Source organism: Lissotriton vulgaris, chromosome 8 (genome assembly GCF_964263255.1).
Source record: "Lissotriton vulgaris chromosome 8, aLisVul1.2, whole genome shotgun sequence".
Classification (NCBI taxonomy): domain Eukaryota; kingdom Metazoa; phylum Chordata; class Amphibia; order Caudata; family Salamandridae; genus Lissotriton; species Lissotriton vulgaris.
In genome coordinates this window covers 52,682,615-52,706,195 of record NC_141696.1, presented here as the reverse complement: position 1 = coordinate 52,706,195, position 23,581 = coordinate 52,682,615, and the positions used below count along the sequence as shown (strand labels likewise).

Here is a 23,581-nt window from a genome sequence, read left to right as displayed (position 1 = left end):
TCAGTATACTTAGCTAGGAAGTTGCCCAAGCACCAATCGCTACATGTCACTGCTACTGACAGATCCACAGTCCTGTTCACCTCCTGCCCTTGTGGGAGTCAACAGATTCCTGCATGACTCTCCAAACTACAATGTCTTCCGCTAGCTTTACATCCTTATGACAAGCTTACATATACAGTTCTTCCTACAGGGACCACTCACACACATCCCTTATCCAGCTTTCAAATGCTGGGGCCTGTTCACCCATCCGTATACCCTATTAACTTAAAATGGGTTTCCCCAAGTCTTTGGTCGCTTAGACTGCTTATGCTACTCCCTTTCAGTCAGTTATTCCTGCTGAGCAATGTAACCTGTTGTTGATTGGTAATACGAAACAGCAAGGATACATGAGCACACAATTATTATTCTGTGCTGCCTTCCTCTTGCCTGTCTCTCTGCCATTGATAGATTCATTGCACTGACAAGCTTCTTATTAGTGGGGCACGTGGTGAAGGTGAACATCCTTGTGGGTAGTCCCTAGGAATGCGTACCACATGTATGCATGGGGTGCCTGCTACACATGGCTTAGAATTTACATTGAGAAGCAGTTTTCAGCCTCTTCACTAAGGTGCGATTAGGAGCGACCCTTTGGACAATCAGTAAATGATTCGTTTTAGAGGCTTCTGCTTCCGATAGAGCCTGAGCATAACAACAGTAAGCCCCTTGAGGTCCCAGAGTCCCCAAAAGATCAAACATCCCAGTGACAAGCTGATAGACAAAGAGTACTTATTGATGACAAACACCATGCCTCCTAATCTTTGCAATGAAACAACAGGAATAGTTTGAGAAAAAGGCAGATAATAGATGGGCTGGAGCACAGCGAAGATGTTTAAAACATTTGGATTGTCAGAATAAAAAGACATCACGTGTGGGCTCACTTATGACAGACCATAGAAAATACAAATATTGATTGTCAACTCCTGCGAGGAGCTGGTGTCAAGCCACTTTTATTGCTTTGAAACCCTCACTAAGAACAACATTGTCAAATCAATTCTGTTTTTTTACAGCTCAAAAAAGCTTGGATGATCATGGCAATGAAAACTTGAACTATCAGATGAAGCTTGCAGTGTTTTGGGACAGATTGGATATTGCCAAGGATGCTGTGAGCCAGGAGCTGGAGGTAGGAGGAATAACTGATATTTAGAAACATGCTTTGACATCCAGCTGATAGAAGGGCAGATATATTTTTTACTGTGGAAACTCATCAGCCCTCTAGTTTTACTACTTTGGCTTGATATTTATGTTATTTGTGTTAATTATTATTTACCGATTATGTGTTCTTTAGTTCTGGGCTACGGTTTCCAGAGAATTCCATAGTTAATGTGAGGAGTTTGCTGGCCTTTTTATTTGAGGTAAAATATACATTTACCAGTACCCGATCTGGCACACAAGAATGCCAGAGCTGACATATGGTGTGCAGGGGCTGTGGAGAGCAAGCTGCACAAATTTACCCTGGACTGCGCAGGAGATAGCAGAATCTAGACTGGTGTAATGTGGCAGTGACAAAGTTCACGAGAATCCTGGAGTGGTAGGGCACTGCAAAGGGTAGCCCGGCAGGTGAAGGGATCATGGGCAGGTGGAGAACAGCCTGCAGGAGGCAGATGTACCAGGACCATCATGAAAACACTACCTCCTGAAACACCTCACAGGAGACGGAGAGGATCGAAGGCCAATCAAGACTGAAGATAGAGGAATGTATCCCTAAACCCTGCAGGGATGAACCCAGTGATGGCCAAGCCTAAGGGTTTAACATGCCTAAAAGCAATAACAGACACCAGGAAGATGCCAACTCATAGCTTGTTTCTCAGGTTATATAGACCAGCTAGGGGATGTAGGATGGGTAAATCAGAGTCCTTATCAGAACTTTGCATCCATCTGTCCTTTAGGTATTCCTTCATCTTTTTTTTTCTAATCTCTTTTTAATATTTTTGTTTGCAGCAGTAACAACAGGCATCAGCATTACATATGTTGCATGCACAGTTCACAGGTCTTACATGATAGACACATTCAGATGATAAGAGCCTTACAATCGCGTATCCAATGGATATATAGGCATGCTAGCTCCGAGCAGTTCATATTAGTCCAGTGTCTCTGTTTAGTGTCCCGACCTGTTGGCTGCTTCACACAAATATTACTTTCAGAGGGTAACACCAGTGGCCCGGAGTTGCCTGAAGAACCATTGTAAGCTGTGTGCTTGGTAACAGGGAGGAATCAGGGGCATGAGTTAAGCTGGAGCCCCTCAATTTGCCAGTGTGTGTTTGTTAGTGAGTTGCTTGTTGCGCCTATTCCCTTCACCTTGACCAATTTTTCCCCTATCTACTTATATCTCTGGGTATCTGTGCATAATGTCAGGAGTCACAATGGTAATTCTGGATGTCCCACGGACCTTCCCCACATGTGCAGTGTTACTCATCTGGGTCAGGTATCAATGCAGGCTGGGTTAATGGGCATGTATATTGCTGTAGTGCCGAAAGTATCGCTTCCTGATGTGTGGCGATTGGTATGGTCCTAAGGCCTATGATCTCTTCAGGGTGAATGGCTATGCCTTCCGCTCTGGCCCATGCTAGTGTGGAATGTTGTCAAGCTTGAAAGTGAGGAGGGTCAGGTGCCTTACAGTGCTTCGCGATTAGTCGTTTGGCTGTTATTATACCCAGATCTAAGAATCTAGATGTAACTTTGGTGCTGCGCTTTCTACGGAACCCATGTAGCAGGTATACGGACCATTCAATGGGGACCACCCTTTCGGTGCAGTAGTGTAGCAGTTCCGCTATCTCTCCCCAGTAAGTACTAAGACTGGCGCAGCTCCACAGCATATGTACCAGGTCTGAGTCCAGGATTGAACACCTGGGGCAGGCAGAATCGGTACGATGAAGGTATCTGTTAATTATGGCTGGCGTGTAGTATGCTCTGTGCATAATCTAGAATTGGATCTGCCTAAATTACATCTTCCTGGGGATCTTAACTGAGCTGGCCAGCACTTGCTCCCATTCTTTGTCTGTGAATTGTCTGGTCAAGTCTCCCTCTCATTTGTGTCTGAGGGGGTCTAACTTGACCGCTGCGTGTTGGCGAAGCAAGGCTTTGAACCACCGCGTTAGGTGCCTGCCTTGCCCCATTACGTGCAGATACTGTATGGTAAGGTGTGTGGGCAGTTCAGTCGGCAGGTCGCCCCATAGCGCTGCGCGTGGCCAGCAATGAGCGATAGAGGAGGGATTGACCCGCTGGGAGCCCGTCCTCCTCCATCAGAGTCTCGTAAGGAAGCAGTGCGCTGTCACGGGAGAGGTCCCCCAGGGTCTGTATTCCTGCCACATACCACTGCTGCAGATCTGTAGCAGACAGAGTCTCCTGTCATTCAGGAGTACCATCCAGAGGGAGAGTGGGAGCTCTCCCTCTGGATGGTACTCCTAAATGACAGGGGCTTATAGACCAGGAGGACGTATAGACCAGTCCTCCTAAACTATAAGTATTTGAAAGAAACACGTAGTGATAGATTCCTTACCTTAGAATTAATCCCAGGCATCAGACTGGATCCGGAACGTTTTTCGTCACCATTACCCTTGCGCGTCGGTAGGAGTCGTTGGCGGTGTCGTCGCTGAGATGAAGTCGCTGGAGCTACTTGGACGCGCCCACGCGCGCTGACGTCAGTTCTTTCTTTTTCTGTGCCAGCAAGCGCAGATCCGGGAAGAGCACGTACACCCAGTCAATTTTTGAGTTTTTTCGAGGCCTTTTAACTCATTTTTCCTGAGTCGATCAACTCCTGGTGTCGTAGGGATGCCCGGTTTCAAGAACTGTGGGGACTGTCACCGCATGATGTGGGTGACGAGCCCGCATCGCGTGTGTTTCTACTGTCTGGGGCGCGAGCACAACTCCCAAGTTGTGCCCCGAATGCCGGGCCATGGTTTGAAAAACTTAGCGGGAGCAGTCCCGAAAGTTGCTGGAAGCTCAGCAGTCGGCTCCGCGCCGCTCAAGGTCCCGGTCCCGTTGTAGGTCGAGGGACCGGTCGCGGAGCCGTCACCATCGCTTCCATGGATCTAAGTCTTCGCACTCGGGGTCAGGTAAGTTAAAGCACTCCAAAAAGAAGTCTGAGAAGCACCGTTGCTCTTCGACTTCCCCTCGCGTGACGCGGCTGTGGGTGCAGACGTCGTCCCCGGTTTCAGCCCTGAACCTGACGCGATGCCGAAGCGATGTCGATCGGCGCCGATTCCAACGCCAGTGGGGCCTTTCGACCCCTATGCCTGTCCTCCGTATTTTCCACTTCGTTCACAGACTTCGGAGGAAGGGGAGGACTGGGAGGGGTCTGAGGACCCTCTCGCACAACAGTTCGGTGATGACCCTGACTGGGCAGAGGATTTGGGGGATGCCAGTGGTTCTAGGGTTTCTGAAATAGAGGTGTGGGGCAGCCCTCAGCATAGTTTGTATTTGAGGTTTGAATGTTGATCTTCTAATTTCCCTCAAATATTTTCTTATAGACCAGTCCTCCTAAACTATAAGTATTTGAAAGAAACACGTAGTGATAGATTCCTTAGCTTAGAATTACTCTGAGGCGTCAGACTGGATCCGGAACGTTTTTCGTCAGCATTACCCTTGCGCGTCGGTAGGCGTCGTTGTGCGGCTCCGGGAGCTTCGTTGGCGTCGTCGTCGCTGAGATGACGTTGCTGGAGCTACTTAGACGCGCCCACGCGCGCTGACGTCAGTTCTTTCTTTTTCTGTGCCAGCTAGTGCAGATCCGGGAAGACACGTACCCCCAGTCACTTTTTGAGTTTTTTCAAGGCCTTTTACCTCATTTCTCCTGAGTCGATCAACTCCTGGTGTCGTAGGGATGCCCGGTTTCAAGAACTGTGGGGACTGTCACCATATGATGTCGGTGACGGACCCGCATCGTGTGTGTTTCTACTGCCTGGGGCGCAAGCACAACTCCCAAGTCGTGCCCCGACTGCCGGGCCATGGTTTCAAAAACTTTGCGGGAGCGGTCCCGAAAGTTGCTGGAAGCCCGGCAGTTGGCTCCGCACCGCTCAAGGTCCCGGTCCCGTGGGAGGTCGAGGGACCGGTCGCGGAGCCGTCACCATCGCTTCCATGGATCTAAGTCTACGCACTCTGGGTCAGGTAAGTTAAAGCATTCCAAAAAGAAGTCGGAGAAGCGCCGTTGCTCTTCGACTTCCCCTCGCGTGACGCAGCTGTGGGTGCCAACGTCGTCCCCGGTTTCAGCCCTGAACCTGCCGCGACGCCGGAACGGCATTGATCGGCGCCGATTCCAACACCAGTGGGGCTTTTCGACCCCTACGCCCGTCTTCCGTATTTTCCGCCTCGTTCACAGACTTCGGAGGAAGGGGAGGACTGGGAGGGGTCTGAGGACCCTCTTGCACAACAGTGCGGTGATGACCCGGACTGGGCAGAGGAATTGGGGGATGCCAGTGGTCTTGACACCTCGACTGACCTTAGCATGCTGTCTCCTCCTTCCGTGGCTACGGAGGAGGGAGTAAGTTACGCAGTGGTGTTGCGTAGGGCGGCCGAGGCCCTCCACCTCGAACTCCCTACAGTGGCTGTTAGGACTAACCTCCTGACTGAAGTGCTTCAACCGGTGGCAACCTCTTCGAAGCCCTTGCTGCCTTTTAATGATGCACTGTCTGACGGTCTTTTAGGCAACTGGTCGAGGCCCAACAGAGGTGGCTCCTGTGGACAGGAATGTGGCCCGATGCCATCGCCCGGCTCTGGGCGACCCCCTCTTCCTCTCCCAACACCCCACCCCTGAGTGCTTGGTTGTCCAAGTCTCCACTTCCCAAAGCGCATTCCCTTCCACACCTCCGGATAGGGTATCCAAGAAGCTGGAGCAGCTTGGAAAGAAGCTATTTTCCTCTGCCAGCTTAGGGCTGCGGTCGGTGAACACCACATGCCTCTTGGGCCATTACTCCCACTCTGTGTGGGACACGGTTGCGCAGGTGCTCTCAGTACTCTCCCAAGCTATTGCCACTGGGAGGGACGCAGCTAAGTTCACCATTCGTTGAGGGCTTGATAGCGCCGACTCGCTGGGCAGGACGATTTCCATGACGGTGGTGCTTAGGCACCACACCTGGCTGAGGACTACTGGCTTCTCGGGGAATGTCCAGAACACCTTGATGGACATGTCCTTCGATGGCATTCGCCTTTTTGGCAACAAGGCGGATACTGCATTGGAGCGCTTTAAAAACTCTACGGCCAAGTCCTTGGGCCCGTCAGCCACTCGTCCTCATCCGCTTTCCGCTTTTCGCTCCTTTCATGACCACAGAAGGGGTGCACCAACATGTTCCACAGGCCTGCGCAGCAACAACCTCAGCGTGGCCGCGGACGAGGGAACATCCAAGGTGTTTCTGGGGGCCAGCGGGTGGGTTAGTCCACCTCTCCACCCCCGAAGCATCCACTTCAAAGCCTTCCTAGTCTGAACTTTCAGGCCCATCAAACGACAGTGGGCAGCAGATTCTGGCATCATCTCCCCCGACTGGCGCATCATCACCTCAGACAGGTGGGTGCTGCAAATTGTCGTAACGGGTTACTCCCTACCCTTTGAGACTACCCCTCCAACCATAACACCACATGTCGGGGGACCATCTTGCGCTTCTTCAGCAGGAAGTCATGGCACTCTTGGCCAAGGGGGCCATAGAGCGCGTTCCTGGGCCAGAAGTAGGTTGTGGTTGCTATTCCCACTACTTTCTGGTCCTCAAGAAGGACAAGGGCCTGCGTCCTATCTTGGACCTCAGGAACTTCAACCGCTTCCTCCGGAAGGAGAAGTTCATAATGTTGACGCTAGCTCAGGTCTTGTCTGCCCTTGACCGTGGAGACTGGATGGTAGCGTTGGATGCTTATTTCTACATCCCCGGCCCACCGGCGTAACCTGCAGTTCATGGTAGGCCACGAGCACTTCCAGTTAACCGTGCTCCCCTTCGGCCTTACCAGTGCCCCTCGGGTGTTCATGAAAGTGATGGCGGTGGTCGCAGCTCACCTGCACAGATCAGGGGTTACAGTCTTCCCCTATCTCGATGACTGGTTGTTGAAGGCGGGCTCGCAGAAGGCAGTCATCTCCCACCTCCAGAAAACAGCTGACCTCCTGCATTTGCTCGGGTTCTCCTTCAGCGTGCCAAAGTCGCACCTGATTCCCTCCCATAAGCTCCTCTTCGTCGAAGCGGTTCTAGACTCAGCACAGTTTCAGGTTTATCCTCCTGAACAGCGAGTCCGGGATATTCAGGCTATGATTCCGATCTTTCAGCCTCTATCCCGGGTTTCGGTCAGGATGACCCCCCGGCTCCTGGGCCTGATGGCCTCCTGCATCCTGCTAGTGGATCATGCCAGATGGCATATGCGGGCACTGCAGTGGGACCTGAAGTTCCAGTGGGCACAGCATCAGGGCAACCTGTCCGATCAGGGCCAGATCTCGGAGCGCACTGCACGACAATTGCAGTAGTGGCTCACAAATCGCGATTGGGTCAATGGCAGATCCGTCTCCCTTCCCCAACCGTAACACACAGTTGTGACGAACGCGTCCCTTCATGGATGGGGCGGCCACATAGGAGAGGCGGAGATCAGAGGCCTCTGGTCTCCGGCGGAGTCCAGACTCCACATCAACCTTCTGGAGCTTCGGGCGACAACACCACCGCCATGTGGTACTGCAACAAACAGGGCGGGGTGGGGTCGTGGGCCCTATGTCAGGAGGCTCTGGGCCTCTGGACATGGCTGGGACATCAGGGCATTCTCCTGGTGGTTCAACACCTGGCAGGTTCTCTGAACGCCAGGGTGGACAAACTCAGCCGACGATGCATGATGGATCACGAATGGCGTCTGCATTCGGGCGTTGCGCAAGGACTCTTTCAGCAGTGGGAAGAGCCTTGGTTAGATCTTTCTGCCACAGAAGAGGACGCACAATGTCATCAGTTTTCGCAGTTGGAATTTCCAATATGGCACTCACTAGGAGACACTTTTCGTCGTGAGTGGAGTTGCGGTCTACTATACACCTTTCCGCCTATACCACTTCTACCATGGCTATCGATCCCCCTCTTAGGGAGGATCTTCTTTGCAGCAGCAGGGGGCGGGTTTCCACCACAACCTGTCCAGTCTCCACCTCCTTGTGTGGAGATTGAGCGGCAGCAGTTGACGTCTTTTGACCTGCCCCCCGAAGTTTGTGATGTAATCTTGGCAGCCAGGCATCCCTCCACTAAGATGGTATACGCCTTCATGGTGTTTGTGGCATGGTGCACAGCAAAGGCTGTGGATTCCCTTTCCCCTCATTCAGAGGTCCTTCTATTCCTCCTTTCTTTCGCCCAGCAGGGCTCTGCTCTGGACACTATTAAGGGCTATCTCTCAGCCATTTCAGCCTTTTTACGGCTTCCAGATCAGCCTTCTCTTTTCAAAGCCCCTTTTGTAAATAGATTCTTAAAAGGCATGACTCATTTTTTCCCTCCTGTTCCCTTCATAATGCCTCAGTGGGACTTAAACCTGGTTCTAACCTATTTGATGTGTGCTCCCTTTGAGCCACTTCACAACTGTCCTCTTTGTCTTCTTACTTTGAAAACTGCATTCCTGGAGGCCATCACCTCTGCCAGAAGAGTGTGTGAGATCCAGACTCTTTCTTCTGAGCCTCCTTTTGTCTCTGTCCTTCGGGACAAGGTTTTTCTAAGGACTTGGCCTTCTTTTTTGCCAAAGGTTGTCACTGCCTTTCACATCAGGCAGACCATCACTTTGCCCACCTTCTTTTCGCCTCTGCATCCCTCTAAAGAGGAAGAGAGGCTCCACCGTCTGGACCCAAAACATGCACTCTTATTCTACCTGAACCGCAATCAACAGTTTGTTAGCTACGTGGGCGCCAAGAAAGGTTGGGCCGTGCACAAGCGGACCATCTCTCGGTGGGTCGTTCTGTGCATCAAAGCATGCTACTCTTTGGCTAAACAGGAGCCTCCAGAGGGGCTACGCGCCCATTCTACCAGGGCTACGGCAGCCACTACTGCTTTGGGATGGGGAATTCTCGTGCATGACATCTGTCAGGCAGCTACGTGGGTTTTGCTGCACACGTTTACCAAGCACCGCTGTCTGGACATCCAAGTCCGGAGAGACGGCTTCTTTGGCTATTCTGTTCTCCAGGATTTTCTGGTGTATGGGGTATCTATTCTAAGGTAAGGAATCTATCACTATGTGTTTCTTTCAGATGCACAAGTTATTTACCTTCGGTAACAATATATCTGTAAGAAACATTAGTAGTGATAGATTCCTTTACGCCCCACCCATCCTCCACGTTCTGTGAACCAATATAAGGAGTGCATCCCAAAATATATATTTAGTGTTGACGTGCATGTTTTCTGTCTTACAGAAAAAAATATTCAACATGCCTTTCTGCAGCATCTCCACTTCTTTTCTTTTCCTCTATGGTGTGCTTCTCTTATCTGGAAATATCAGAATCAAGGAACAGTTACACAAAACCTTCCCTTTCTGTTGAATGCGTCCAACCAAATATTCCTCACCTATTGAATCTTCCCAGACGCCAGACTGACTCCTTTAAATTCTTGCAGTAGCAGCTGTGTGCTGGCCTACATCTTGGCTGCATCTTACCCCAGATATGACAAAACAGAGCAGAATGTGGGTGGGGTGATGTCACTATGTTTTTTTTAGCGCCCAGTAGCGCAGATCTGAATTTCTCCTCCTACAAATTTTGGGGTTTTACTACTTAGCTTTCTCTGAAAGTTTAAAGTTCCTGCAGTGTAACAGGGATTTTGCCACTGAAGAATACAGAGTTTAAAGTATGAGTGTGGTGGCTAATCATGGCTCCCAAGTCTGGCAACCACATGCTAATTGTTGTGCATGAAGGCGACTTGGTAGCAGAAGGCCAAATTGTACATGGCCAGATACAAGGTTGGCCCTGCTCCAAGGTGTCCTCATCATGCATTTGGTAGTCAAAGTGCAAGTCAAAGAAAAGAGACAAGAAAACCAAGTAGGTTCGGTGGAAAGGCCATATAGTTATGCATTGAACCCGACTCTCACTTTTTCTTCTTCTTTGGAGCCTATTACAAATCTCAAGACAATATACCAGAGTTCTCTGAATCTGCGGACTCCTTCTGGTGTGTTTTTCTATCTCCAAGGAGCCTCAAAGCACTGTAGTTACATTTCTATTGGCTGGCCTTTCCCAGCCACCGAACAACTCCATTCGAAGTTTGCCTGTTCAAATACCAGCTTAATACTGGGCTTTCACTCTTCTGACGAAAGCCTCACTGGATATTGCTCCATTGGCTCCACCACCAACTCAAGCAATGTGAACACCAAATTCATCTGCTCCCATGTTCGAAACTGGGCTTCTTTGCAGGTGCCTCCCAATTTTTTACCCCTTTTTGGTCTTCTAGATTCTATTTTTGTACTCGGTTAGTGCGCTAGGACCTGCTAACCCCAGGTTCCAAGGCCCATGCTCTTTCCTCTAAAAGTGATGTGAATTGGTACACACAATTGGCAAGGTACTTTGCCCCCTTAAAAGTCCCTAGTATAAGGTGCCAGGGGTACCCAAGGCAAGGGTAGTAAAGGGGTCGCCAGGGCTGCAGCACTATAGTGTGCCACTATGTACGACCGACTTAACTGTATATTTGCAGGTTTGCCATTGCAGCCCTGCACAGACAGCCTATATGCTGGAGAGGGACTCTGCACAGACCTTGTGCTGTAGAGCCTCACCACTGCTTTAATATAAGTAAGTCACTTTTAAGGTTGTCCTCCTAAGCCCAGGAGTGCATTATATTAATGGTGTGGATGTATATGTTGATACATATATATCCCTACAGTAACCCTGTAGAGCAAGGTTTTACTGTAAGTGACCGGGGGAGTAACATGGGCTGACTACCTAGAAAACTCAAGATAGCCAGCTCCATTATGGAACAACCAAATTGTTTTATGTTTGATGTCCAATACCATGCTTTTTCACCCCAACACGATTCTCGTGACAAGGTTAAGCTGGCATGCACATAGGTACCACCCTAGGTGTGTGCCCACTTAAGGTTTAGTGCTTCAGTGCCTTTTGTGGGCTTACCAGAGCCATTTGCCACCAAGACAGGAGTCTGCCCTCCTGGTAGGATGTGCTAGCACTTCCCCAGCTCAAAGGCAAAAGCCTGGGAAGTAAGGAGGTCACACCTTCTTCTTCCAGGATTGCTAGAGTTTACAGCAATCAAGGTGGTGAGCCTTAAACGCTTCACCGCCCTTGATGTGCAAGTGTTCTTTTCCCCTACTTGAGGACAAAGCCCTTGTTATGTTATGTTATTTATACTTTTAGAGCGCACTGTTACCCAAGGGTGTCCTGGCACTAAGTACTGGTTACCTGAGGAGCATAAGGACTATTAGTGAGAAAAGAACCATGTCTTTAGACCCTTGCGAAAGGAGATGAGATCTGGGGCATTTCTAAGTTGGAACGGAAGTTCATTCCATGCTTTAGAGGCACAATGGATAAAGCTTCTGCCTCCCCAGTTGGTTTTCCTGAAAGTGGGGGTTTGCACTAATTTAGACCCAGATGACCGTAGAGTTGTACTTGGGACGTACCACGAAAGTTTAGATCTAAGGAACTCCGGACCGATCCGATTAGCCGCTTTAAAGACCATACAAAGTGCCTTAAAGCGTGATCTTATTGGAACTGGAAGCCAGTGCAGTTTCTTAAGTTCTCCTTTGACAGAACCAAACCTGGGTGTTCGGGTCAGCATTCTAGCTGCCGGGTTCTGGACCAATCGTTTTTTAACATTCAGATATAGACAGTTGCAATAGTCCAGATGCGACAATATGAGTGCTGTGACTACAGTCCTACGGTTGCTTTCCGAAAGGAAGAACTTAATTTTTTTGATTATTCTGAGGACCATAAAACATGCTGAGGTCACCAGATTCACTTGGTCTCCCATGGTGAGTTTGTTATCCACCACAATGGCCAGATTCTAGCTTTCCTTGAAGGTACTGAACAGGAGCCCAGAACCTCCGGCCACCACTCAGGTGCCCAAACCTGTGGATTATTGCCAAATGTTAGAACCTCTGTCTTAGCAGAATTAAGTTTTAAACAGTTGGAGGACATCCAAGCTGAAATAGAGCTCATACAGTTGTGGAAGCGATCACTAGCCTCCCTTTCCGCCCCCTCCGTCAGCGACAACACAATTTGTGTGTCGTCAGCATAGGAGGTGAGCTGGAAGCCAAACGACCTGATGATGCCGGCCAGAGGTGCCACTTAGATATCAAAGAGCGTAGGGCTGAGAGCCGAGCCCTGTTGCACCCCACATGGAAGTGAGAAGGGTGCAGAGGTGTTCCCCTCTAGGTCTACAGTCTGTGACCTATCCAACAGGAATGATTGTAGCAGTTTCCATGCCGAGCCCTTCACGCCTATATCAGAGAGCCGGTTCAGCAGGACCTTATGATGAACCGTGTCAAAGGACGCAGATAGGTCCAGTAGGATTAATATAGCATTTCCTCCCCTATCCACGGCCTCTCTGATTTCCTCTGTAGATTTTATTAAAGCCAGCTCAGTGCTATGAAAAGCTCTGAACTCATATTGCGATGGGTCTAGAGAATTGTTATCAGAAAGAAAGTGGCTGAGTTGGCTATTTATTTCTTTTTCCAGTAGTTTAGCTGGAAGTGGCAGCCCGCAAACACGTGTACGAAGCAAACGCCGCAGCACTCTGCCTTTGAGAGGTTGACGGTTTAAAGCCTCTCAACTAACTGCCAAGATAAGAGGAGGTGACGTACCGACGTAGGAGGGAGTATTACCAACATACAAAGAGCGACAGTCCCTTTTTGCGTTCTGACAGCAAAATAGTGCCCCTCACCATTCTGGAAGAAATCAGATATCAGCGATACAGCCAGACCTTCCCTTAGGTCGCAGAGAGTATAGAATTGATAAGAATACCCAAGTGTTTGGTTCTTACTATATTACAGCCTTACATTGAGCAAACTAGAGCTCTCGGAGACTGACAACCTCACCAGCCTTGGTCCGTAGGTCAAGCAGTCCCCCCACAGAAGAACATGAAATTTAATTGTTCCTCTCCTCAATCCAGCCCGCAGTATCTGTCTGAAATAATAGGTCCTGAAGAAGGTGGCAAAGAAATAAAAATAAGCCACCGAAACGCGCGTTGACCAGCTGGTGTGTCACACCCCAGTTCTCAGCACAGCATTGGAGGGTTGAGTTTCTCACCCCCATGGTTCCATCTGTGTATGAGGTGTGGTATTGGGGTGCGTAGTATGTTCGTAGTTAGTGAAAGTGATGCGTATGTAGAAGTATAAGAGGCATGTATGTATGGGGATGTTTGTGAGTCTGGATTTGTCTATATAATTGATGTGTGTAAATAATGTACAAACTGTGCTGTTTCACATGATCAGTATACATTGTATTCTTTCTTTTTGTCTTTCTGGTTTCTGTGCAAAATTTGTACCATGAAACTGCACAAACTCATTAATGTCTAAAAATATATAAAAAATATTTTTCTAAAAAAGTTCTAACTTTCAAAATAAAAAATGGACTAATGCAACTTCTGTTTTATGTGTAGTAGAGTATTTTCTGGTGTGCCCCGTATGTGAGCTTTTTTGAGCCACTAGTAAAAGAAATATAGGTTAGAGGGTTACTATCTTAGGATAGTTCTTATACCTGGCAGTGGGAGCATGGATATCGGACGATAATTGTTCGGATCCTTAGGGTCCAATGACTCTTTCTGCCCTGTCCAGCCCGACTGGTGGGAATATTAGTTATTCAGGAGGCGTACACTACCAAAAGGCTAGCCACACCTTTTTGGTGGACTAGGAGGTTATTACAACTACGAAAGGATTCTACCAAGTTGAAAGAGCCTAAATTAGAGGGCTTTAGGTAGAAATGCGACATACACCCACAGGATGTTCTCTCCCTAGGTGTAGCGATCGCTACCATCAACAAGGTACAAGGTAAAGGATTTCGTATATCCTGTCCATGGCGGAAACACTACAAGTCCCAGAAGGCCATCCGGCGCTGGGGGTTGGCTCAGTGGGAGGACATTATATAAGCTCCACCTCCGGGACACAACGGGGCTTGTCAATCGTGTTCTGTACTCGCTCATTGTGGATGAGCCTTCCTTTGCTTCAAGTCAAGATCCTGGAGAACAGCGCCGATCAAAAGCCAGCGTGGTTAGTTATCCTAGTCTGCACGACGCCGAGCAACAGCCAGCGTGGTCAGAAATCCTAGATTGCACGACGCCGAGCAACAGCCAGCGTGGTCAGATATCTTGGTGGAGAACCTTTGGTCCACAGCCATTTCCAGTCGTGCAAGTACCAAGAGGAGTGCGGGCTCGCCTCCTCTTTATTTTGTGTATTGTTACTATTTCAAACGGCGTCTCTACCGCCGCCATTTCTTGTTTACATTCCGGGGAAAACCTTGGTGCTTGTTGTCAGTGGCTACTGACAATTTCTGATAATGTTATATTTGTAACCACAAGGAAACAGTGGGTTTATTACGTGGTGGTTCCACGTTTCGTTAGTGCTTATTTCAAAGGTTCATTTGAGATTACTAACTGAGAGATAGCGGAGTGACGTTAACTCCTCTGTACTTCTGGTCACCTATTTACTAGGGTTCTATATTGAGGATTCCTTTAAAGATACATGGGGTGGAGAAACTGGTGAGTAGAGATAAGAGGGAAGGGATCCTGGGTTCCTGTAAGTCTTACTGCGGAAATAATCCTTTGTTCTCTGTCTCCCCTGCCTGCAGTGTCCCGGTACCAGTCACCTCATGGTAACAGACCAGACGATACCTGACGTGCCATTCCCCGATGTCAATCTACCTCCCGGGCCCTATTCATACAGACTCAAACAGTGGGTATATTCCATTGTAGGGGTTTGTGCGGAGCGGAGTTGGAAGGACTATCGTCCATCGTCTCTGCTGGCCATCAGAGTAAGGTTAGTGGCGCTTGCGTACTCTTGCGCTACTCTCAATCCTGACAGATTGACAAGCCCAAGAATACAGCCCAGCCTAGACGATGGATACGAATGCCACTCTCACCGCCCTGTTGGAGAGCTTTACAGGCCTTCAACAGGAAGTCCAGAATTCCCGGTTAGAGAACCAGGCCTTATATAAAGAGATATCTGATCTACGTAAAGACGCATCAGATCTAGCCATGAGAGAGCCAGTGGCGAAACCATTGATTCGGCCGGCCACTCTGCAGCCTCCCCCTTCCTTCCAACCCGGGGGTTCACTAGCAGCCCCTTCCACTTCTGCGGAGGCCACACCGACTGTACATATCATCCAAAATCATGGTATACCCCTGGCTCCACCCGAAAGGTTTTATGGGGACCCACGAAAATTTGAAACCTTTTTGAACCAATGCCGTTTGCATTTTTTATGCAAACCTATGGTCTTCCAGGACGAAGCATCCAAAACGGCTTTTCTGATGTCCTATATGGGGGGGAACGCGTCCAGCTGGACTATTCCTTTATTGGAAAAAGACGATCCCGTTCTACATGATTTTGCTGCCTTTTGCGTAGAACTCAGGAAATTGTTTGACAGGAAGTCTCACATGTTGTCCTTGGATCATGAATTAATGACCTTGAGACAAGGGTCCCAAGATCTGTTGTCTTACATCACGACCTTTAACCGTCTCATCGTGGAAACAGACTGGCCGGCCCAGAAACGGATCTCCTTGTTCTACCAAGGACTCCGGGGTGAACTAAAAGATGTCTTAGCTCAGGTGGTACAATTACCAACTACCTGTGAGGAGTTAATAGACCTGACTGTCCAACTAGATCACCGGCTGTTGGAACGAAAGGGGGATAGAAGAGGGGGAGATTACCGATACTCCTATCCTTTATTTAAATCCCAACAGGGGGTAGATGACAAAGCTAAGACACCAGAAGGACCGGAACCCATGCAAATAGGGGGGATACGTGGGCCCCTTTCCCGGGAGGAAAGAGACAGGAGAAGGAGGCTGAAACTCTGCCTCTACTGTGGTAAAGGGGGGCATTTCATCAATGACTGCCGGGCTAGGAATTACGTCCCTGGAAAAAATCCCCTTCCCCGAGGGCAGGCTGTTCTTAGTTCTGATGAACCGGCGGAAAACTGTCGGTCTTGAATCAGGTAGAGACCTCTGGTTTGAGACGACCTCATGATCCGGTCTCTCCTTTTGTAGCCAATACCTTACACCCTGCAGTCGCCCATATGAATGTGAATGTCGCTCTATGGGTTGCCAACCAGAAACCTGTAACGGTAGATGCATTGTTAGATTCGGGGGCGACAGGAAATTACATAGACCAGACCTATGCCTTTCGTATGGGCATCCCCTGTGAGAAGAAATCGATACCTGAAACAGTTAAAACGGTGGATGGTACCATACTAACGTCAGGCCCAGTGACTTACCATACGTTGGCCCTCTTAATGAGATTTGGTGAAGATCACTGTGAATATATTCAGTTTGACTTGATCGATGCCCCTCAGTTCCGGCTCATTCTAGGCATGCCCTGGTTGACACTACATGATCCGGTGGTGAGTTGGGCTTCCCGTACCGTGAGCATGACCTCCGAGTATTGCAAGGAACATTGTCGAGAAGGAATGCATCACGATTTTCCCCTTGTTCCTTCGATCGCGACCTTCTTGGCTCATGAATGTGTGGTGGATGCCTATTGTTGTGCCAGCACTCTTCCTGAAGAGTACATATCCTTTCAGGCCTTGTTAGATAAACAGACCGCTACCCAATTACCTCCACATCGTACATACGATTGTCGGATTGATCTCGTTCCAGGCGCTGATATCCCCTGTAGTAGGGTGTATGCCCTAACGGAAAAAGAAACGTTGTACCTCAAAACCTATCTGGAGGACAATATCGCATCTGGGTTCATCAGACACTCTACCTCCCCGGCCTCGTCACCCATGTTCTTCATACCAAAGAAGGATTGCGATGAATTGAGACCATGTATAGACTACCGCGCCATTAACAGGGTGACCATAAAGAATCGCTATCCTCTCCCCTTAATTCCGGTGTTGATGGATCAGCTGAAAGGGGCGCGCTATTTTACAAAACTTGATCTCCGCGGGGCTTATCATCTGGTCCGCGTGATGAAAGGCGACGAGTGGAAGACTGCGTTTCGAACAAAGTTCGGTCTCTACGAATACCGCGTGATGCCCTTTGGCCTCTGCAACGCCCCCGCCGCCTTCCAGTTTTTTATGGATGAAGTGTTAAGGGGGTGTTTGGAGACCTTTTGTGTGGTCTATATTGACGACATTTTGATCTATTCCGTGTCTCTAGCTGATCACATCACCCATGTGAAAATCGTACTGGAAAGGCTCCAACAGAACTCCCTGTACGCCAAACTGGAGAAATGCCTTTTTCATGTCCAGCAAGTAGCCTTCTTGGGGTATGTTATTGACGCTCACGGATTTCGTATGGACATGAGTAAGGTGGATGCTATCATTACATGGAAAACGCCACGGAACGTTAAATCGGTGCAAAGCTTTCTCGGATTTTCCAATTACTATCGGCGTTTCATACAAGACTTCTCCAGAATCATCCATCCCATCACAGCCCTCTTGCGAAAGAATGCTCCCTTCAAATGGGGAGAGGAAGCCGATTCCTCCTTCCAACTCCTAAAGGAGAAGTTCACACAAGCCCCCATCCTTCGACATCCAGACCCCACGATTCCGTTTGTCCTGGAAACTGATGCTTCTCAGTTTGCTCTAGGGGGAGTCCTTTCTCAACGCCATCCTACCTCTGGTCAACTCCACCCGGTGGCTTACTACTCGAAGAAACTCTCTCCGTGTGAAATAAACTACTCAATCACCGACAAAGAGCTTTTGGCCATCAAAAGAGCATGCGAAGAATGGAGACATTACCTTTTGGGAGCGTTACATACTGTGGAAATCATCACTGACCACCGCAATCTTCTGTTCCTAAAGACGGCTAAGGCCTTGACTCCTCGACAATTGAGGTGGACACTCTTCTTTTCGGATTTTGATTTTGTGATCAAATATCGACCGGGAACTCGTAACGGGAAAGCAGATGCGCTATCCAGGTTGGGTGAAGAAGACACAACTACCTGTACGGACCCCCCTTTTATATTGCAAGGAGCCGATTCCACGGATAGAGCTATCGCCTTGATCACCTCCGAAGATTTCCTGGACGACGTTGGGGTTGCCCTAACGGACCAAGATATTACTGCTTGGGTACAAAAAGAGCCCGATAAACGATGTGAAAAAGATCAATTGGCCTATCATTTCCATGCCTTATATGTCCCCAACCCTGCATTACAACGCAAAGTCCTGGAATGGTCCCACGATTCTGTTCTAGGGGGACACATGGGCATCTTTAAGACTATCGCTAATGTGGAACGCTCCTTCTGGTGGCCTGGGGTCAGAATGGATACCAAGGAATACGTGAAGAACTGTGCAATCTGTGCACAGGGGAAAGCCAGTCACATCAAACCTCCGGGACTGCTACAACCGTTGCCCATTCCACCCAAACCTTGGCACACATTGTCCATGGACTTTATCGTAGAGATGCCCCCGTGTGAGAAACAAACTGTGATACTGGTAGTAGTGGACCACCTCACGAAAATGGGACACTTCATTCCCTTGCCTGGACTTCCTTCCTCCAGTGAATTAGCCAAAGTCTTCCTCCAACACATCGTCCGTCCACACGGATTACCGAGAGTGCTGATCACAGATAGGGGGACACAATTCACTTCCCGTTTCTGGAAGGCTCTATGTGCCATATTACAGATTGATGCGCGACTCTCGACGAGCTTTCATCCGCAAACAGATGGCAAAACGGAACGTCTGAATCAGACGTTGGAGCAATACCTGCGGTGTTTCTCGCTACAGAACGCCACAGATTGGACCATTCTCTTGTGGTTGGCAGAGTTCGCCTACAATAACGCGGTACATACCACCTTGGGATGTTCCCCATTCTTTTGCCTCTATGGATTCCATCCTAACATGCTCCCTTTTGAATGGCCTGCTGAATCTTTGGTCCCTGCCATTCATGAACACCATGCTCATCTTCGAGCTATACTGATTGAGGCACGGAACAATCTCGAACATGCCCAAGACTCCCAGAAAACCTACGCAGATAGGAGACGTACTCCTGAGCCTGAATATAAGGTGGGGGACAAGGTATGGCTTTCTACGCGTAATCTACATATCAAAGGACTTACGAAACTGAAACCAAAGTATGTGGGTCCCTATGGCATTTGTGAGAGGATAAACGCTGTGGCCATGAAGCTCTCATTTTTTTTTTTTTTTAAATATATCTTTTATTTTGCATTCAGGAAAAAAAAGTCAAGCATTTGTCATACAGAGTCTTGATGTACTAAGGTACAGTAGTTAAAGAAATGCATACATAGATCGTGGAGCAGTTTGTAAAGTACATTGCAGCAGTGCGCGGATAAAATCAACATTTAAACATTGCGTGATCATGCTGTCTCTGTTGTTGTAGCTCGTTTTGTGGACAAAATCTATAAAGACGTAAGGGGAGAAGGATTTCGAACTTGGGGTCATGTGGCGTGTGGTGTGACGGGCAGCAGGAACTACGATGGGGGGGGGCAAGGAGGGAGAGGGGGATCCAGTGGTGGTGCTGTTTGTGTCTGCTCTGGCAAATCCGGTAGCTACTATGTCGATGCTGGGGGGTGGCCGCGATTGTGGCGCGCTGGTGGGACAGGGGGGAGAGAGGGGGGGGGTCTAGGTGTCAGGTGTATGGGCGGTATGCCTGTTGTCCGCTGCGTCTGGAGCGTGGTGGTCATCTCTGTGTTCCCCGTCCGGGGGTGTCTGCCTCTCAGGAGTCTCTGGTGTCTGGGGCCCACTATGGAAGGATCGGAGCATGTCGTCCCAGAGTGTCGCTATGGGGTATTTGCGCAGTCCCGCCGTCTCCTCATTATGTAGGGATATACTCTCCGCTTTCGCCCAGTTGTCTAGTGAAGCGTGCCAGTGTTCCATCGCAGGTGGTGCCGCCCGTTTCCAGTGCTTTGTGATGAGTCTTTTTGCCGTAATAAGGCCAAGATCCCAAAAGCGGGAAGGTACCCTGTTTAGCTTGGTCCTATGGAAGAGGCCCAGCAGGCATGCTTCCCACGAGAATGGGATCTGCATCGCCGTGCAGTGCTTCAGTAGAGTTAGTATCGACTGCCAGTAAGCTTGAAGCAGGGGACATTGCCACAGCATATGGAGGAGGTCTGCTCCCTCCGTGTCACATCTCGGCATTTGGCCTCTGTGCCCGGGAAATATGAGTTTATCTTGTCCGGGGATAGGTATGCACGGTGCAGGACATAGAATTGGATCTGTGTGAAGCGTGCATTACGGGGAATGTTGCGGGGACCTGAAAGTATCACCGCCCATTCTTTGTCTGTCCATGCCTTTCCTCTGTCCGCTGCCCATTTATCCCGTAGGGGTTGCAATGTGATTTGTGTGTGCGAGAGCAGCGCCTGTGTTAGCCAGTGCACCACATGCGTCCCGTTGCCCATCACATGCATGCACTGGATTAGCTGGTGCGTGGGCGGTTCGTCAGCGATGGTCCCCCATTTCTGTGAGAGCGTCCTCAGTATTGAGGCATGTTGCAGGAATTGTCCCGCAGGCAGCCCCGTGTCAGCAGCCAGCGTCTCGAAGGGGAGTAGAGCGCCATCTGCGTACAAGTCCGTGGCCATGAAGCTCTCATTACCTGTATCGTGGACTATTCATCCTGTTTTTCATGTGTCACTCCTGCGTCCGTGCCTTCCGAGTGTGAGATTGCCCGATCGTCCCCTTCCAGTGGAAATCGAGGGCCACGAGGAGTATGAAGTGAGTTCTGTTCTGGACTCTCGTTTGGTACGAGGTCGCATACAGTACTTGGTGGATTGGAAAGGGTTTGGTCCAGAGGATAGAACCTGGGAACCCTTGGACCATCTGCATTGTCCCGACTTGGTGGAACAATTCCATGAAAGATTTCCAGGGAAACCGGGACGTCCGCTGGGACGGCGGTCCACGAGAGGGGGTTCTGTAGCGATCGCTACCATCAACAAGGTACAAGGTAAAGGATTTCGTATATCCTGTCCATGGCGGAAACACTACAAGTCCCAGAAGGCCATCCGGCGCTGGGGGTTGGCTCAGTGGGAGGACATTATATAAGCTCCACCTCCGGGACACAACAGGGCTTGTCAATCGTGTTCTGTACTCGCTCATTGTGGATGAGCCTTCCTTTGCTTCAAGTCAAGATCCTGGAGAACAGCGCCGATCAAAAGCCAGCGTGGTCAGTTATCCTAGTCTGCACGACGCCGAGCAACAGCCAGCGTGGTCAGAAATCCTAGATTGCACGACGCCGAGCAACAGCCAGCGTGGTCAGATATCTTGGTGGAGAACCTTTGGTCCACAGCCATTTCCAGTCGTGCAAGTACCAAGAGGAGTGCGGGCTCGCCTCCTCTTTATTTTGTGTATTGTTACTATTTCAAACGGCGTCTCTACCGCCGCCATTTCTTGTTTACATTCCGGGGAAAACCTTGGTGCTTGTTGTCAGTGGCTACTGACAATTTCTGATAATGTTATATTTGTAACCACAAGGAAACAGTGGGTTTATTACGTGGTGGTTCCACGTTTCGTTAGTGCTTATTTCAAAGGTTCATTTGAGATTACTAACTGAGAGATAGCGGAGTGACGTTAACTCCTCTGTACTTCTGGTCACCTATTTACTAGGGTTCTATATTGAGGATTCCTTTAAGGATACATGGGGTGGAGAAACTGGTGAGTAGAGATAAGAGGGAAGGGATCCTGGGTTCCTGTAAGTCTTACTGCGGAAATAATCCTTTGTTCTCTGTCTCCCCTGCCTGCAGTGTCCCGGTACCAGTCACCTCATGGTAACAGACCAGACGATACCTGACGTGCCATTCCCCGATGTCAATCTACCGCCCGGCCCCTATTCGTACAGACTCAAACAGTGGGTATATTCCATTGTAGGGGTTTGTGCGGAGCGGAGTTGGAAGGACTATCGTCTATCGTCTCTGCTGGCCATCAGAGTAAGGTTAGTGGCGCTTGCGTACTCTTGCGCTACTCTCAATCCTGACACTAGGTGCGCGTTAACCGTAGGGACCAGTAGCCCAGTGGCCACTGTCCCTTTATGCCCTTACCGCCCCCAAACTAGGATTTAAGGGGCTCCCCTGACACTAGAACCAGTTTTGACTTTGAATCTGAGAAGAGGCACAAAGAAAACCATATCACCGACAACAGGAGCTTGAACTTTGCAGCAATGCAAAGATAGAACACTTAAGTGCCCTGGAGAGACCATATATTGGAACTGTGTGCTTGAAGTGTGTCCGTGGCACAAGCTTGTCGCTCCCAGCTAGAGGGACTCCGGCGAATGCCAGAAACCAAAGCAGACTCCCAAGGAATGGTGGGTCTAATTCCCTGCAAGCTGCAGGAAAATCGACGTGCTGTGTGACACGAACTGCAACCCTCTGAGCCTGTCGAGAGTGAGGCCGAAAAGAATTGTTGTCCTGCAAATGCAGAATGGTAGCCAAGCTTACACCAAGTTTCAAGCTGCTACTCCACTCCTATTGCCCTCCAGCTGCAGAAGTAACCATGGACTAAATTTTCCACACCCAAGGCTTGGTGATCACCATTCGGGTGATAGACCCATTGAACTACATCGTCAGCCCAAGATCACCTCACAGCGAAATTGACTGACATCCGGAACAACCCTGCTGCTGTGTTCCTGCATCCTGAACGTGGAGTCATCGAGTATGTGGTAAAGCATCTCTGGCACAACCTGCCCGGTGATTAACAGCTGCCTGCTACCTATGCACCTGAAGCTGCCGAACAAGGTCGAAGAAATCCAGCTGTTGCACCCATTACCTGGGACCCCAAAGGACTATACTGTACGTGGGTAGAGTGAAACTCCATCTCCAAGTGTGGCTCCTTCAGTAACGCCTGACTGCTCTTTGCCACACTACCGGGATTGAACTAAGGATTATTGTTGTTGAATCCAAGGATCATCCACTGTGTATTGTGAGAATATTTCTTGGTAAGGCCCTCCAGCCATACCACATAGTATCCCAACCTGAAACAGCCAGCAACGGATTCAGATCCTTTATCAGCAAGAGCCCACCCCATGTCATGTTATCCCATCACTAAATCGCAACCCTAAGTTGGAAGATGAAGCCCTTGCAGCTCCGGTTTCACATCAACGTTTTGCTAGAATGGACGCCATTGTTTTGGTGATTCTAATGCCATTGAGATGCCAGACATAATTTTACATGATGAGGATGAGTATGAGGTGGCATACAACATACTCTCTCAACATTACTCAACATTATACTGATGCTGATCTTTACATAGAGTTACAGACATCACTTAAGATCCTGGTCTCTTGTCAGTGCCTACCATCATAACCTATCCTGCTGCCTGTACAGAACTATTGGGCTCCTAGGGGCACACTTATTTGTATAAGGGGACACTATTTACAGTAATCTTACTCCTTCTCAGCTGGCACCATAACCAAACTGCTTTAAATCATGCATGGGTGATCACAAGCACCCATTAGGCAAGTGCCGTTGCGCGGAGGGCTCTCTGGAGAAATACTTACTTCCGGTCACAGGGGTTAGCGCTTCAGCCTTTTAACGCACC

At 49.3% G+C, this 23,581-nt stretch overlaps 1 protein-coding gene across 1 annotated transcript in view; it reads left to right on the top strand.

Annotated features, from left to right (window-relative positions):
- The window catches only part of LOC147693361 (transient receptor potential cation channel subfamily M member 2-like), a 1,943,547-nt gene that overhangs the window by 495,837 nt on the left and 1,424,129 nt on the right, over nucleotides 1-23,581 (top strand). The window contains exon 10 of the mRNA XM_086933684.1: nucleotides 1,047-1,159. Coding sequence (XP_086789810.1) covers nucleotides 1,047-1,159 — 113 coding nt within the window. The remainder of the gene's footprint in view (nucleotides 1-1,046; nucleotides 1,160-23,581) is intronic.